The sequence below is a fragment of the Amphibalanus amphitrite genome, unplaced genomic scaffold (assembly GCF_019059575.1).
Source record: "Amphibalanus amphitrite isolate SeventyFive unplaced genomic scaffold, NRLGWU_Aamphi_draft 000165F_arrow, whole genome shotgun sequence".
NCBI lineage: Eukaryota > Metazoa > Arthropoda > Thecostraca > Balanomorpha > Balanidae > Amphibalanus > Amphibalanus amphitrite.
The window spans coordinates 295,284-309,342 of NW_024881660.1; the positions used below are offsets into that span (position 1 = coordinate 295,284).

At 50.5% G+C, this 14,059-nt stretch overlaps 1 protein-coding gene across 8 annotated transcripts in view; it reads left to right on the plus strand.

The window, feature by feature from the left end:
* LOC122383509 (protein bric-a-brac 1-like) overlaps positions 1–14,059 on the plus strand; it is a 33,186-nt gene that overhangs the window by 9,188 nt on the left and 9,939 nt on the right. The window contains exon 7 of one of the 8 annotated variants that reach the window (XM_043370023.1): positions 12,829–13,886. The exons of 4 other annotated variants lie outside the window; for them this stretch is intronic. In XM_043370023.1, coding sequence (XP_043225958.1) covers positions 12,829–13,100 — 272 coding nt within the window. In that variant the 3' untranslated portion in view covers positions 13,101–13,886. Of the gene's footprint in view, positions 1–5,030; positions 6,022–9,865; positions 10,816–11,406; positions 11,975–12,828; positions 13,887–14,059 lie in introns of those variants that run through there. 3 more of the 8 variants (XM_043370018.1, XM_043370021.1, XM_043370020.1) reach the window with 3 other exon arrangements.

Consider the following 14,059-nt stretch of genomic DNA (forward strand, 5'->3'; position numbering starts at 1 on the left):
TTACTCTTTGAGAACATTCGGTTGTTGAGATAGTTGGGTCTACCTCGCCCCTGGTGCAGGAGGCTTCTTTGTCTTCTCATATCTCCTAGCCCGTCAGGAGCTTTCAGCCGACTTCAACTCTTGCGTTGGAAGTGGCCTGAGAGCCTGAAGCTTATCTCTGAACTTAAAGTGACATGAGCTTTGACGTATAAAGCCATGCCTTCAAACCTGGCTGTGCGCCTCGCAGTGGACTCGATTGGAGGTCATCCTGCACCGGCCATTTCTCGTATGGTATGCATGGCTATCTGTTGAGTGGCACCCGGCCGAGGTGTGGAGGTGCTGCGGCCCTTTCGGTTTGTCACATTCTGCTGGAGTCTCTGAAGCTGCAATAGCAGCGGTTTGGTTCATTGGGCCCTGTGTCTTCCAGCTCTGTTCGAGGACCATGTCGAAGGACGCTTCTGTCGTGCACCGGGACTTTCTCGATCCTTCTTGGCTGTTTTCATCCGTTGCAGCCTCCGTGCTCCAAGAGGGGTTGTAGTTTCTGGCTGTATTGTCGCCGCTGCAATTTCTTGGCTGCCCATTTTTTTTTCTTCAATATTGTGGGACTTGGCGACTCTGGCACGCAGAAGCGCTGGAGTTCCTTCCTCTTCACATTAAATTCGGACGAACAATTATTGAAAGACTTTTGGCAACACACCAAGGCGCAGCACAGGAATATGTTAGTCGGTTGCTCGGATGCGGCAACAAGGATTTTCCGGTGGATTGGGTCCAACTCTGATAAGGCGGCAGTGGGGCTCAAAGGTTGGAAAGGTCTCGGCTTATTCATTCAGTTCAAACGTCCAGGAACATGAAGGCTACTTAGGATTTAGGAAAATGTAAGCTGGTCTAACTACAGGCATTCGATCACACCAACAAAAGGGAACTTGCCAAAGGGTCTCGCCGTTCCTTTTTATTATGGCGCCCCTGATTTACGAGGAGTGGGCCTCTTCTGTTTCACGACGATAGAGTCAGCGTCGCTTCTCAACGACGTGAAGTTCCGGAGTGCTCTTCATTGCGGAGGCGTGGAGGGCTTAGGATTGGGCACCTTAGCCGCCAGCGCCTATCTCTCGTTCTCATTCCATGTAGAGTTCGATAACAGCGCCCACCGCAGCCACATTGAAACCCTGGGACATGCTCGGGTAGGTCAAAAGGTTTCAGGAGACCCATCAAGGGGAGGTTTTTTTGCACGCGTTGCATCTTGCGAGTCTCCCAAACACCTCTAATGGCGTGTGGTGGGATTGTGGTCAAAATACTAGTCTGGTGTTGTGTGGATGTTTGTCATTGTTTGCTTCCTCTCTCACTCCTGGCCGTCATCATGTCTCGTCCTTCTCTCTCCGTCCTGCTCTTATTCCTGCGACTTTAAAGATGCTAGGTAACGTAGGCCGTGAAGACTAGGTTTAAACACGATTAGGTTATGAGATAGGAAATACCAACTTAGTAACATCAACATTTCGTGGGTGGCTTAAACACTAAAAAAGATGATCAATTTTTATCATGTTCATGCTGCGTTCAACACAGCCCAATTTTTCAAGTTTCATACTCGTTTACACACATCACATCACTATGACCAGTAAAATGCAGGCGTAGGTATAGTTTCACGCGGGAATGAATTTAACACAAGTCAGCGGTGCCGTTGACGGCGCGCGGCAGTGTCGGCTCGTGAGGCCCGGAGCGGTCCGAGAATACCAACATATCGTGTGCTCGCCTCGTTTGTGTGCGTGGGTGCGGCGCGCTGCGGGGCCGCCGGCGGAGGGCAGAAACGCGACTGGTATGGGAGAAATGTCCAAATACTCAATCATCAGCAACTGGCCTTAAAATATTTAACTTTGAAGATTATCTTCTTGAATGTCTTTGTTCATTTCATTTTTGTTATAAAAGATCTTGTTTGGTAGATGGGCTAAATTTCACGTGTTTCTTTCTTATTCAGAACTTGTTACGGATGAAAAGATGAAAGCGAATCACATCAGTGGCTGTTTTTATGTCAACACTGAACACAGTACCTAAAAATAAGCTGCTTAGCATAGTGTATTTGTTTCATAGAGTGGCTAGTGTTGAGTTAGTTGATATGTGTTTTCAATAATACAATAATCTGCCTCTGAGTCGCGTTTCTGTCCTCTGCGGCGGCGCCGCCGGCCGCCCCCGCCCGGTCCACACAGCCGCGCCTGTGCCGTCCACGGGCCGTGGCGCGCGCGGCCTATACGGTTGGCGCGAGCGCAGCGTTTGGTTTGGTGCTCGCCGGGATTTCATTTCAAAGTCAGATTCTTTCGCTTGCGATAGATCTTCAGTTTGTCATAGCTGTGTTTGCCTGACATTCGTAAGACGAAAGATCAGGATATCGTTTAGTTGTTGCCAAAATATATTGATACTAGGGTTGACTATTAAGTAATGGAAGTGCCTCTAGCAATTAGAAATTTTTGCACGTGCACACATTTTCTTGGTGTCATCACGTGCGCCGATCTTTTTTCTATCCAATAGTGAAGACCAGATGTCTTTAGCTACATTTTACTCTGAGCTATCGACGTTTTTCCAAGAGACCACCCAAACCTGCGGCGCACGACAAAAAAGGAGCCTGGCAATGGCCAAAATCGTGCGCCAGGGCGAGATCACCAGGGCTCAGTGGCCAAGTGTTATGGCTACACGAATAAAATAATGTAAGTTGCTATATTTTCATAAAAACAATACATATAACACAATAAATAACAGCACCACTACTCCACATAATTGCCTCCTAGCATCACACACCGTTCCAGCCTCTTGACCCAGTCCTGGAACGCCGCCAGGAGGCCATCTTCGCTGATCTGCGCGAGCACGCGGCACACCGCCCGTCGCACCTGTTGCCCGGCGCACCTGATGCCGTCGCTCCATATACTTTTAAGAGAAATTTCCTGATCTCAGCAGGCATTTTCCCTACCACAAACTGAGATTTAATGACCTCGCGCTGGCGCGCGATTTTGGCCATTGCCAGGCTCCTTTTTTGTCGTGCGCCGCAGGTTCGGGTGGTCTCTTGGGAAAACGTCGATAGCTCAGAGCAAAATGTAGCTAAAGACACCTGGTCTTCACCATTGGATAGAAAAAACATCGGCGCACGTGATGGCACCAAAATAATGTGTGCACGTGCAAAAACTTTTAATTGCTAAAGGCACTTCCATTACTTAATAGTCAACCCTAGTAATTTAGACGATGCAGAATTCATTTGACTTTCTTCTAAGTTCGTTTTCAATTCCTATCGTGCGGTTGATGAGTATTTTGCGATGTTTTTGTGAGCTGCACCCCGGCCGCCGCCCGGTGTGCGGTGTTCCGGGCGGAGATTGTGCTCATCTCCGCAGTGTCCGTGTGACTGATCTCCGCAGTGTCCGTGTGACTGTGAAAACCAGCTGACACCGGTGGGCGGTGGTGAGTCGATTAACTTGTAGGATGGTATGTTTCATGTGGTGGTGCGTAGGACTTGTCGATAATTTACAAGTAGTATTCGTAGAACTTGGATCCGTAGCAACTGATCATAGCTAAGATCATTTTCAGTGCCATGCATGCTTTGAGTCAAAGAAAATACTGCAAATCGTTGACTGTCGCTGGTTGTCGCTCATGTTGCAACACCAACGCATTGTATGATTGTATTATTAGTAATTAGTAAAAACTAATGAAAATGAAAGCCCTGAACTAGGATCACGTTTTGACCACATTTGTCTGGTAAGCAGGTCAAGTAGAAAGTAGGAATGTAATGGAAATGGGAATATCTCCTTTTTATTAACAAGCTCGCTTAACAGGGAAATGTAAGAGAGGCAGTAGGAATATATGGGAAGAAGGATTTTTATAATGTGAGAGTGAGGTGTGCATAATGTACACGTATTGTATATATAATGTAAGGTATAATGCAAGAACATAAATGTAAGAGAGCTTCACTTTTCCTACCTATTGATCGTCGCCCATGTATGGAATTTCTTTTTTCGCTCGCTTGCATTGACTTCGTTCCTTTTTTTCAGATCTTTTTCAGATTCTTTTTTTTGCAATTGCAATTTACACACATCTGGCTAAACGAGCTTTCATCAATTTCAGCGAAGATGGCTGCCTTTGGCCTCCACAGCCCGCACTGTGCACCCAATGCTCAGATGTATCTCGCAGGATGGAGTGCCGCGCGGCTTACCGACGTCACCCGCACCACATCCTAGCCTCAAGTATGTATGAAAGATATGCTGGAGTGACGTAATATTGTGTCTGTATAAGATGTGTGGTATGACGACCAGCCGGTGGTTAATATAAATCACACGCCATCTTTGCGTCTTCTGCTCATACAACGCATTGAAGTACGATTTTATTCGAAGGCGACCCAAGGAATCTGAAGATATGGTGACAGTTTTCGTCGCGTGAGTTTTCGGTTGGGTCAAATGTTGCAGTGCCTCGAGTTCTGGCTGTCGAGAACGCAAATTGTTAGTCTTGGTAAGTATTTATTTTTAGTGAAAGATTTTAGTTGCGTGTTTTGGTGCTTACAATGGGTTTTGGTGTTTTATTTGTCCATCAATAAATGTAAAGGTAATACAATTGTTCAGCTATCCTTGTTGAATAGTTTAATGTACGGAACTGGTCGCCATCATAGTATGCACTTATAGGCATAATAATCTACCATTGCCTGTTCTTTTTTATTTCACCGGTATTTTATTTTTGTTCAGTGTGCTAACTTTTCGGCTTAGATACATCCAGTTTGAACCTAAGATTGATTGATTTCGCCGTCGGCATCGTCTTTGATGCGATGGTACTCAGCGTCATGACAATCCCCAGTCTCTCTATGAAGCACTTGTCTCTGTGCTTCTGTCCAGCAGCCGTCTCTCCCTTCGTCCTTGCCGTGATCGCCGTCACCGCCAGCTCTGCCCCCATGGCGCCAGCTCTGTGTGTTCCCATGGCGTCCGCCCAGTCCACGCCTCTTGGTCTGTGTACCGCCCCTCACGTGTGATACCCCTGCCGCGCCCGGTCGGTCCCCGCCTCTCACCCCGGTCCGCGGCTCACTCTCTGTCCCGCAGGCGGCTTTTCCCGGACGCGTCTGGCGTACCGATGCTGGATCTGCGGCCAGTCGTACTCGCGTCGTGACACGCTTAGTCACCACCTGCAGAGCCACCGGGGCAACACCAGCTGCACCGTGTGCGCCAAACAGTTCGCCACCACCAGCTCCCGAAACCGGCACATGCGCATGAACCACCCGGAGGTGGCGGCGCCGGGGGCGGCGTCCGTGGCCGCGCCGCCGCCGCCGCCGCCGGAACTCATGGAGAGGACCGGCGCAGCGCCGCCCAGTTCCGAGGCGTGGACAAACTTTGGGCAGTTGTGAGCGTGCTGAGATGGCTCCTCTTTGGGTGATTATGATTGCAGGAAACCTTTGAGACGGTAATCAAAGATTAGGGGTTGGTGGAAAAGAAGGGAAGACGATGGCAGCAGGCAGCTGTAATAGTTGGGCAGTTTTAAGGATTTAATGACTTTTTAAAAACCTAAGGATGGAGCTAGAATACAAAGCCGCGGTAGGTGATAAGCACAAGGAAGGTGAGAGCTCTGGGAAGGGCAGACTCTTGGTTTGTGTGACAGAGGCTGAAAACGTTGACAAGCAATCGCAAATCAAAGTGAATGTGTTGTGTAGCAAACGCCAAACGTTCCCTTTGCCATTCATTGTGGCTTGTGGCTATCATGACTCGGTCAATATTTGACGAAATAATTACATAGTCATTCCTCAGATGCATGATTACCTACAAAGATGAGTGATTGCATATTCACAAAATGGCACAATTTATCTAAGCAAGGTAGCATTGCAGTTAACCGTTAGCTTTGATTATTGTACACTGCACATCGCAAGTAGCATTGATTCTCTTTTGTGCAAAATAAGGTCCTACTCTACTTATGATTAATCATATCGCATGATGATTCTCTCTCCGATAGTTTTTCCAAGCATACTGAATCGTTTTCCTTCTTTTCTCATCGTAAATTGCATTTGCTTTGCGTGCTGAAAAAGGATGAGACTCGGAAAATGTGCAGTCAATTTAGCGGCATACAGTTTTTTTTTTTTGGTATGGTTTTTACTGAATAAACGTGCGTACAAAGTGAATAAATACACATCGTTTTCTCTGATAGTATATCTTTAGGTGATCCTATGCGAAAGCAGGTGGCGCTGTCGGCAAGGGCGTCTTCCCGCGGTGCGGGAGGTGCCGGGTTCGATTCCCGGTGCCGCCCGTCCCGCGGGGCGTCTTCCCCTGCGGCCAGCTGCGTCACTAGGTATGGGGTTGGTTCCCACTTGCCGTAGCCTGGGGGGAGGGAATAGAACGTGATGGAGCAGGAGCTCTCCTATAATTGGGACAACCAGGTGCCCGTTGGAGGGAGGTCCGAAAAAACAACGCGAGCGCAAGGGATTTTGGCTGTTTCTTTACTCTATAATTGACATTGCATTTATTGCTTACCATGACATAATCATTGTATCGTCATTGTTTCATGTTTGTGGATAAGTATGAGCCTTCAACATCATGTCTTTTGAAGCCATTTACTTTCAGTCTTAACCCTATTCCTGGCGGGCTCCGCCGGGACAGGAAACTGGCGGGGGGGAGGGGCCGATTCGGCCCCCCCCCCCTGAGATCTCGAGAACGAAGCAAGATAGCGACAAGCGGTAAACGGCATCGGATACGCACGGCCAAGATCTACAATTTTTACTCAGGTCATTTTCAGGTCAGGTCAAAGATGACGTCACAGGGGTCGAAAAAGTCAAAATGGCGGCGCTAGATATGGAGAGAGTTTTTCTCGAATAACTTTCGAATTAGTCAAGATAGGAACAAACTAAGGGCATCATCGTGATCCTCTCGTCAATCCGCATCGAATGATATATATGTTGACCTCGAAAGGTCAAGGTCAAAGGTTGACCTCAGGTCACGTGACCTCGAGGTCATCATGTATATCATTCGATGCGTCTTGAGTTGAACACAATGAGACCATCCACGCATCTGTATCTTGTTCCTGTACGGAGTTATTGGCCAAAAACCTTTGGTGACCTTTGATGACGTCACATGACCTCACAGCTGCCCAACAGCAAAACAGACCTCAAGGTAGTGAAGGTTGATCGTATATGAAGTCATGTAAAGTATATGAGGCCATTCCGACCCGTTTTAGTGGTAAAAACAGGGAGTTGATTTTTCCCCCATTGACTTATAATGGGGAGGTCGCGAAATTGACCTGACCTTAGGTCACCGATATCAAAATTCCGAGATATACAAATTGCACATACTGGTACCCTAACTAAACCCTGAAGAGAAGAAATTGATCGGTCAAAAACTCTAGCTCTGGCGTGATTGCAAACTTTTCTGGGGTAGGGTCACCAAACCGCCTCTGGTGACCTGACCTGAGGTCAGATCAACTCAAAATTTTCAGACTTGTTGCGTAGAAGCCTTTTAGGAAAAGTCAGAAAATTTGAGCTTCCTAGCTCAACGCGTTTGGGAGAAATAACCAAAAAACCTCAGGGGGGGGGGCTCCTGAGCCCCCCCCCCCCCCCCCCCCCGCCAGGAATAGGGTTAAGTTTACCTTGGATTTAGATGTTTTAGGCTATACCTTCTTGCCTTTGGTTTGCCTTTTCACATGATGTTCATCAAACCCTCCTGTCCTTCCTTCACCTCTGTACTTTGCAGCCCTTCCCATTTTTCATACTGCCCTTCGTCTGGCTCCCACTGTCCCCGGCTTCTACTCTAACCGTTGTCTCGGCAGACGTCTCGGCCGCTGGCTCGGAGCCGCCCTCGCTCGGCGCGCCGGCCCGGTGGCCGTGCCCCGTCTGTCGGCTCAGCTACCCGCGCCGCGACTCGCTGCTGCACCACCTGCAGATTCACCGGGGCAACACGCGCTGTCCCGTCTGTGACCGGGTGTTCGGCACCACCAGCAGCCGCAACCGGCACATGCGGCAGCACCACGGCGCGCCCGGGCCGGCGCCGGCGCACCCCGAGGGGCCCGGCGCGGCCAACTGGTGATACGGGGACGGGTGATACCCCGAGACTGGCGCCGGGCCATCCCGGGGGACCGCCGTCCACTGCCTGGTGATCCGAGGACCTGGTGAGCGCGCGGTGTGTGAGAGGCCCTCTTGGGACCGGGATCAGGTAGAGGCTATGTATGGCTATGTACACGTCTGCTGGTCATGAACGATGAGAGCTACTGCCGTGCCCCGGTCCCCGATGAGAGCTTATTGGCTTCTTGGCTTTGATAATGCGATGGATGCTCATTGATAAGTTGTGTCTAATGTGTCAATGGATCCCTTAACAATTGAATGCATTGCGCAGAACATGCTCTGGAGCACTGAACTGCGTAGCTCCACCGTTTAAAATGAGGTGGTATTTCACTAGATGATAGGTGTTCTCGGAGAGCATTTATGTCGATGTGTTATTTATGGTGTGATAGCCATTTCTAGTCTTATGTTATTAGTGTAAACATCTGTATAGCTTGCAGTGACGTGGCCGAGCGCGTTTAACTGTCGTCCAACAATTGTGTTATTCGTGTCACCGCCAGCGTTATTATTAGAAGGATAGTTTAGTGTCCTGAAGAATACTTGCTGCTGTGCGAGCTGTGTAATTATTTTCGTTTCGTTCTCTCGTACAATATGTTTTGTGTCTCCTGGTTTGTCTAGGAATGTTTTGTGTAAATAAATGTGGCATGCTAACATCCGTCCTCACACCTAATGACAGGATTTTGAGCTCATATTATTTCAAATAGAGGGGAATATTTTATACTGATCAATGCGAGTGTATACGTTTTCGTATTTTTCATTATTAATGTTGTTGGTGATTTTTGTTGGAGACTGGTAGCACATAGTATGAACAGATTCGAATGCATGCCGCCTCTCACCACTTCGTGCAGATTTTCTAAAGGTAATAAACTGTGTATCTTACTTCCAGTAGTCTTTTGGCCACACGCTATTCAGCATCACATCGATTGTCATGAGATAAAGTCAAATTTTCATGTGAGTAACCAAAAGGCGGCAGTTCAGTATGGACTTATTTACCTACAATGGCGCAATGTGACTGAGTTCAGAGCATCCCCAGTGTGGAGTGCTGAGTCTAGGTAAGTAACGGAATAATTGCTCGGAAGTTGTAGCATTTATGTAAGTGCTCGGGTATAAAATTATTCTCAAACACCTGTTCCTCCGTCAGAACATAATGACTGAGCCTCAGCACACCACCAGGACTTGTTGGCAGTTGGCCAGTCCCAGCTTTTTGTTTTGTCTTCTTGCGCTACGCTTTCCTCGCGCTCCCTCCAGTCATTTCCACATTCCTCTCCAGTCCCAGACTGTGGCTGTGATACTCGTATGTGGAGGTTTGATGGACGCCGGGTTGGATACGAACGGGGCTGATACTCGCCTCGGTGGCCTTGACTTATCGGTACATGTGCCGTGCTAAAAGGAATGAAGACTAGCCTAGTCTCACTGTTTCACTTCCGATTCTCTCAAGCGAAGGAAGGAAGGAACTGGTACACCTAGCCCATCGAGTCATTGTTACGGAGGGGAGGGAGTCGATGGCCGTTGCAAGTTGTTTGGGATACGTGGAGACAGCTTGTCCGTTCCACTTCATACAACTTTCGGTTATGATAATCGATATAAGCACTGAATCTTATCTAACCTCACGAACACTGATCTGCATCACATCCTGTTTCTTCCCGTCCCATTGTCTCTTACCCTAAGATTTCGGTCCATAGGTTTATTACGCCTATGGTTGTGCGCTGCTTACACTGTGGAACCCTCCGTGACGCTGTCGGTGTCTGTTGCAGGCGTCGGCACGCCGCAGTTGCCGGTGCTGCTGGCCGGTGCTGCTGTGTCTGTTGAGTCACCTCCGTGACGCTGTCGTGTCTGTTGCAGGCGTCGGTACGTCGCAGTCGGCGGCGCTACCGCCCACCCCGCGCTCTGCCATAATGCACGCGGGCCTGTTCGTGTGCACGCTGTGCGGCCGCAGCTACCGGAGCCGCGACTCGTTCCGCCACCACGTGGAGACGCACGCCGGGAAGACCACCTGTCCGCACTGCCAGCAGACGTTCGCCACGGCCAGCAGCCGGAACCGGCACGCCGCCTCCTGCCACAGCCGGCCGCGGCCGGCGCAGCGTTCGGCCGGCTCCGGCTGGCCCGGCTCCTCCCCGCTGTGGCGACACTCGTGAGCCACGGACTCTGATGGAGCGGAGTGCCGCGGCGCGGCGGGGACACTCGTGAGCCCCGGACTCGGGTGGAGCGGAGTGCCGCGGCGAGGATACTCTGTTTGGTCACAGTGGTCTGGTGAAAGATGGTGGCGGACGGCGGTATGGGGGTCTGGTTGTTCTCAAGGACCTCTTTGTCTTCTTCGGTGCTGTACCTGAGCTTGATGTGTGGAAGGTGACTATGTGAAGGCACCTGTCAGCATTAATGCATTTGAGTTGCATCAATTCTGCGTTCTGGAAAGGGTGTGATGCATCACTGAATGTCTGCGGCAGGGGGAGGACGTTTCGTTCATGAGAGTCACAGAAATGCTTTGCGGCGGGGGGCTTTTCGTTCATGAAGTCACAGAAATGCTTCATTTGTGCTGGAAATGTCAAAGAAGTGTCCGGGAGATAGTGCTCGGCTATGGCACTGTTTCAAGCCATCGGGAAGGGCGTGAGTAATTGCAGGCGACTTTGTAAATCCCGGCTGACTTTTGGACGAGCGGTTGTAAATCATCATTCTTTGGAGCCCGGCCCCAGCTGAGTCGACTGGGACTGGACGCCGTGAGCAATGGAGTGGTGATTCGCAATGTGGTGGGATGTCTGTGTATTTCTAGAATAAAATTATTTGTGGTTCTGGTATTCGCACGTGTCATCAAGCGTGACGTCTGAAAATAGAACTGAGCATAGAACATAGCACTTCGAATTTCTTGTCCGCCACCAATGCCCTTACATGTAGGTATCTCAGTCATCTTCGTCTCTAAACAATAGCCTCATCACTAGCACAACTGACGGTTTAGTCTTAACGAGCACTTCTGTGAAGTGATAAATACGCCATAAAAGCTCATAGAGCTTCCGTGCACGGCAAACGTCATTTTTGCCCGACCATTTTTGCGACCCGACTTTTTCTTCATCACTAAGGATCATGATCCTAAAGCGACATTGTATATTCATAGTCCTACTCATAGCCTGTCATGTCAAAATCTACTCGAGTTCCCGGTGAGACGTGTCCGCGGCCTCAGACTGCTCTCCGAGCTGGCGGCGCCGGCCGGGCTGTCCGCTGACCCGCTGACGGTGTCGTCTGTCGCGCAGCGGCCGAGCTGTCCGCTGACCCGCTGACGGTGTCGTGTGTCGCGCAGCGGCCGAGCTGTCCGCTGACCCGCTCGTGGTGTCGTCTGTCGCGCAGCGGCCGGGCTGTCCGCTGACCCGCTGACGGTGTCGTGTGTCGCGCAGCGGCCGAGCTGCCGCAGCTGAGCGCGCTGGACGCCCACGGACGCCTGGTGTGCACGCTGTGCGGCCGCAGCTACCGGAGCCGCGACTCGTTCCGCCACCACGTGGAGACGCACGCCGGGAAGACCACCTGTCCGCACTGCCAGCAGACGTTCGCCACGGCCAGCAACCGCAGCCGGCACGCTCAGACGTGCCCCTGCCGGCCGGCGGGGTCGACGCCGGTCGGCAGTGGCGGGCAGGGCGCCGGTCGGGTGCCGCCCGCAGGGACGGGTGCCGCGCTCAGAGAGGTGCTGTATCTCCCTGAAAGGGACGGCGTGTCCTGGCAGGGAGCCGCACCAGGGACCGCGGCCACCAGCAGAGGCCGGACTCTGCAAATGAGTGCAAATCAGTACCCCTATGGCTACCGGAATACCTAGTAAATTTGGGCGGGCAAAGGAGACACTCTCTGATCACTGAGAACTGAAGTACAACGTGTGCTACTCCAAGCAATGGGTTAGGTTGGATCTGCCACAGCTCTTTGTTTTCACTCTGGATATTGTATTTCGTTAAAGAGTTGATTGTGTTGCGGTCTTCATTAAACGTCGTCAGAGTATTCGATTCCATTGATCTTTTTAGCACCTAGACGGACTTCAAAAACCTTATTCGTTGTTCAACTTTTTTAATGTTCAATGCGTTGTCCTCAGGTGTTAAATACATATACATCATTTCGTATTTTACAATTCTTTTTAATTGATCTGGCCAGCCGTGGTGATAAATTTTTGAAAGGTGAGTTTTGTAGGTAGTGTACCGAGATTCACAACGGTTTAGCGAGTGGTTAGATGTGATTCGATCTCGGGCGGGTATTGTCATTCTAAAACAACGGCGTGTGGTTTGTAGTATATTTTTTTTTTATTCCTTGTTTGGACCGAGGGGTGCTTTGACAGCAAGGTCATTATGCACACAACTTGAAACTAATCCTTGAGGGATCTGGAGGGGCAGATATACCATCGGTGTCGCCCAATCAATGCATTACATGTGCGTTACTCCACATCTACTGTGTCTTATCGATGAGTAAGTTTTCACGATGGAATAACGTTGTGGAAACCTGACGGAAGTAGCTCTCTGGTTCAGTTCCTATTTGAGGGAAAGGTTGTGACAGTCTGGGACTACCAGTTTGAAACGTTTTTTATCTTTATCCCGTAGCCGCTGCATCACTATAATTTCCTTTGCCCTTATCAAATGTTCCCTAACATCACCAGTGATTCGACCTTCAGACCGGCTTCCGGCACCACCGTCTCCCGTCCCTCGGTGAAGAGTTTGTAGCTGTGATCGTGTGGGTTGTGGCAGGTCACCGTCTCACCGCCCGTGGTCCGGCGGGTCCCTGGCCGCCGATGGCCCGCTGAGGAGGGTGCTGTCGCTGTGACGTCTGCCCGTCCGTGTCCGCAGGTCACTGGCCGCCGCGGCCTCTGGGAGTGGGCGGCCTGCCGCTGCCACTGCCGCTCTGGCCGCCGCCGACCACCACCGCCAGCCTGGCCTGCGACCGGTGCGGCCGCACGTACGCCAGCCGCGACTCCCTGCGGCACCACCTGGAGACGCACGAGGGCAAGACGCTCTGCTCGTTCTGCGGCAAACGGTTCGCCACCATCAGCAGCCGCAACCACCATGTGCGCAGTGTGCACGCCGAGGCGCCGCCCAGCGTGCACGACGCCAGACACTGAGAGGGGCAGCACAGTGGCGCGTGGGCGCTGACGACCGACGCTGTCCGGGCGCCCTCGGAATGAGCCACCATCGCTGTCATCGGTGTGTGCGCGGCGCCAGACATCAAAGTTGGCCTCCTGGACTGGTGTACGGTGAACGGTGGTGGTGGGGGACAACAGCTTTTGGCAGCTTACTGGGCGCAGGCACATGAGAATGGTGATTGGTGTTCATAGGTAGTTGGATACTGTTTTGTCGCGGTAAAGGCGGATCATTTTCTCAAAGCGTTGTGAATGGATTGGTGGGGATTGCGGCGGCGCCTGATTTGTACAAGACGCCGAGACGGTCATGATACGCTTCCGACTGCGTGTCAAACCCAGGAAGGCTGCTGATCATGCTGGATCTTTTTATCCAATTCAATTGAGACGCTATTCTGTTATGCCTAAATCTCACTTTAGCTTATAGGTATGCGTGTTAGTGGTATGTGACTGTCAGCATAGTAAGCGACTAGTGTGGAATTACCAAAGTCAATGCCATATGAACTTCTTGCTTAAACGCGTGGGTCATTTGCCATGATCATTGACCGATCATACCATTGAAACCTGCGGTTTTTAGACTTCTTGTACATGTTTTGGTGTGAAGTGCCGCTATGATGTGACGATGCCATCAGTAAAACGCGTTGTTTGTCACCATGCTGTATGATCGGTCGTCGCTGGTTTACCATGCTTCTCATATTGTGCTAAGATATCGGAGAAATTTTCACTAAGCACACAAGCTCTTTCCATGTTCAATACACGCTGTTTGCTAATGGATTGTCTTTACTGTGGACGTCGGCTGATAATGTGAAGACACTGAGATCAGGCCACGAAGGAGATCGGGCTGGATACATACGGTGAAACATTTCACCTCGCGAGTATTTGCGCGGGCACAATGCCTCTTGTTTTCTGTTATCTGTTACAACAATGCACATGAAGAATGTATG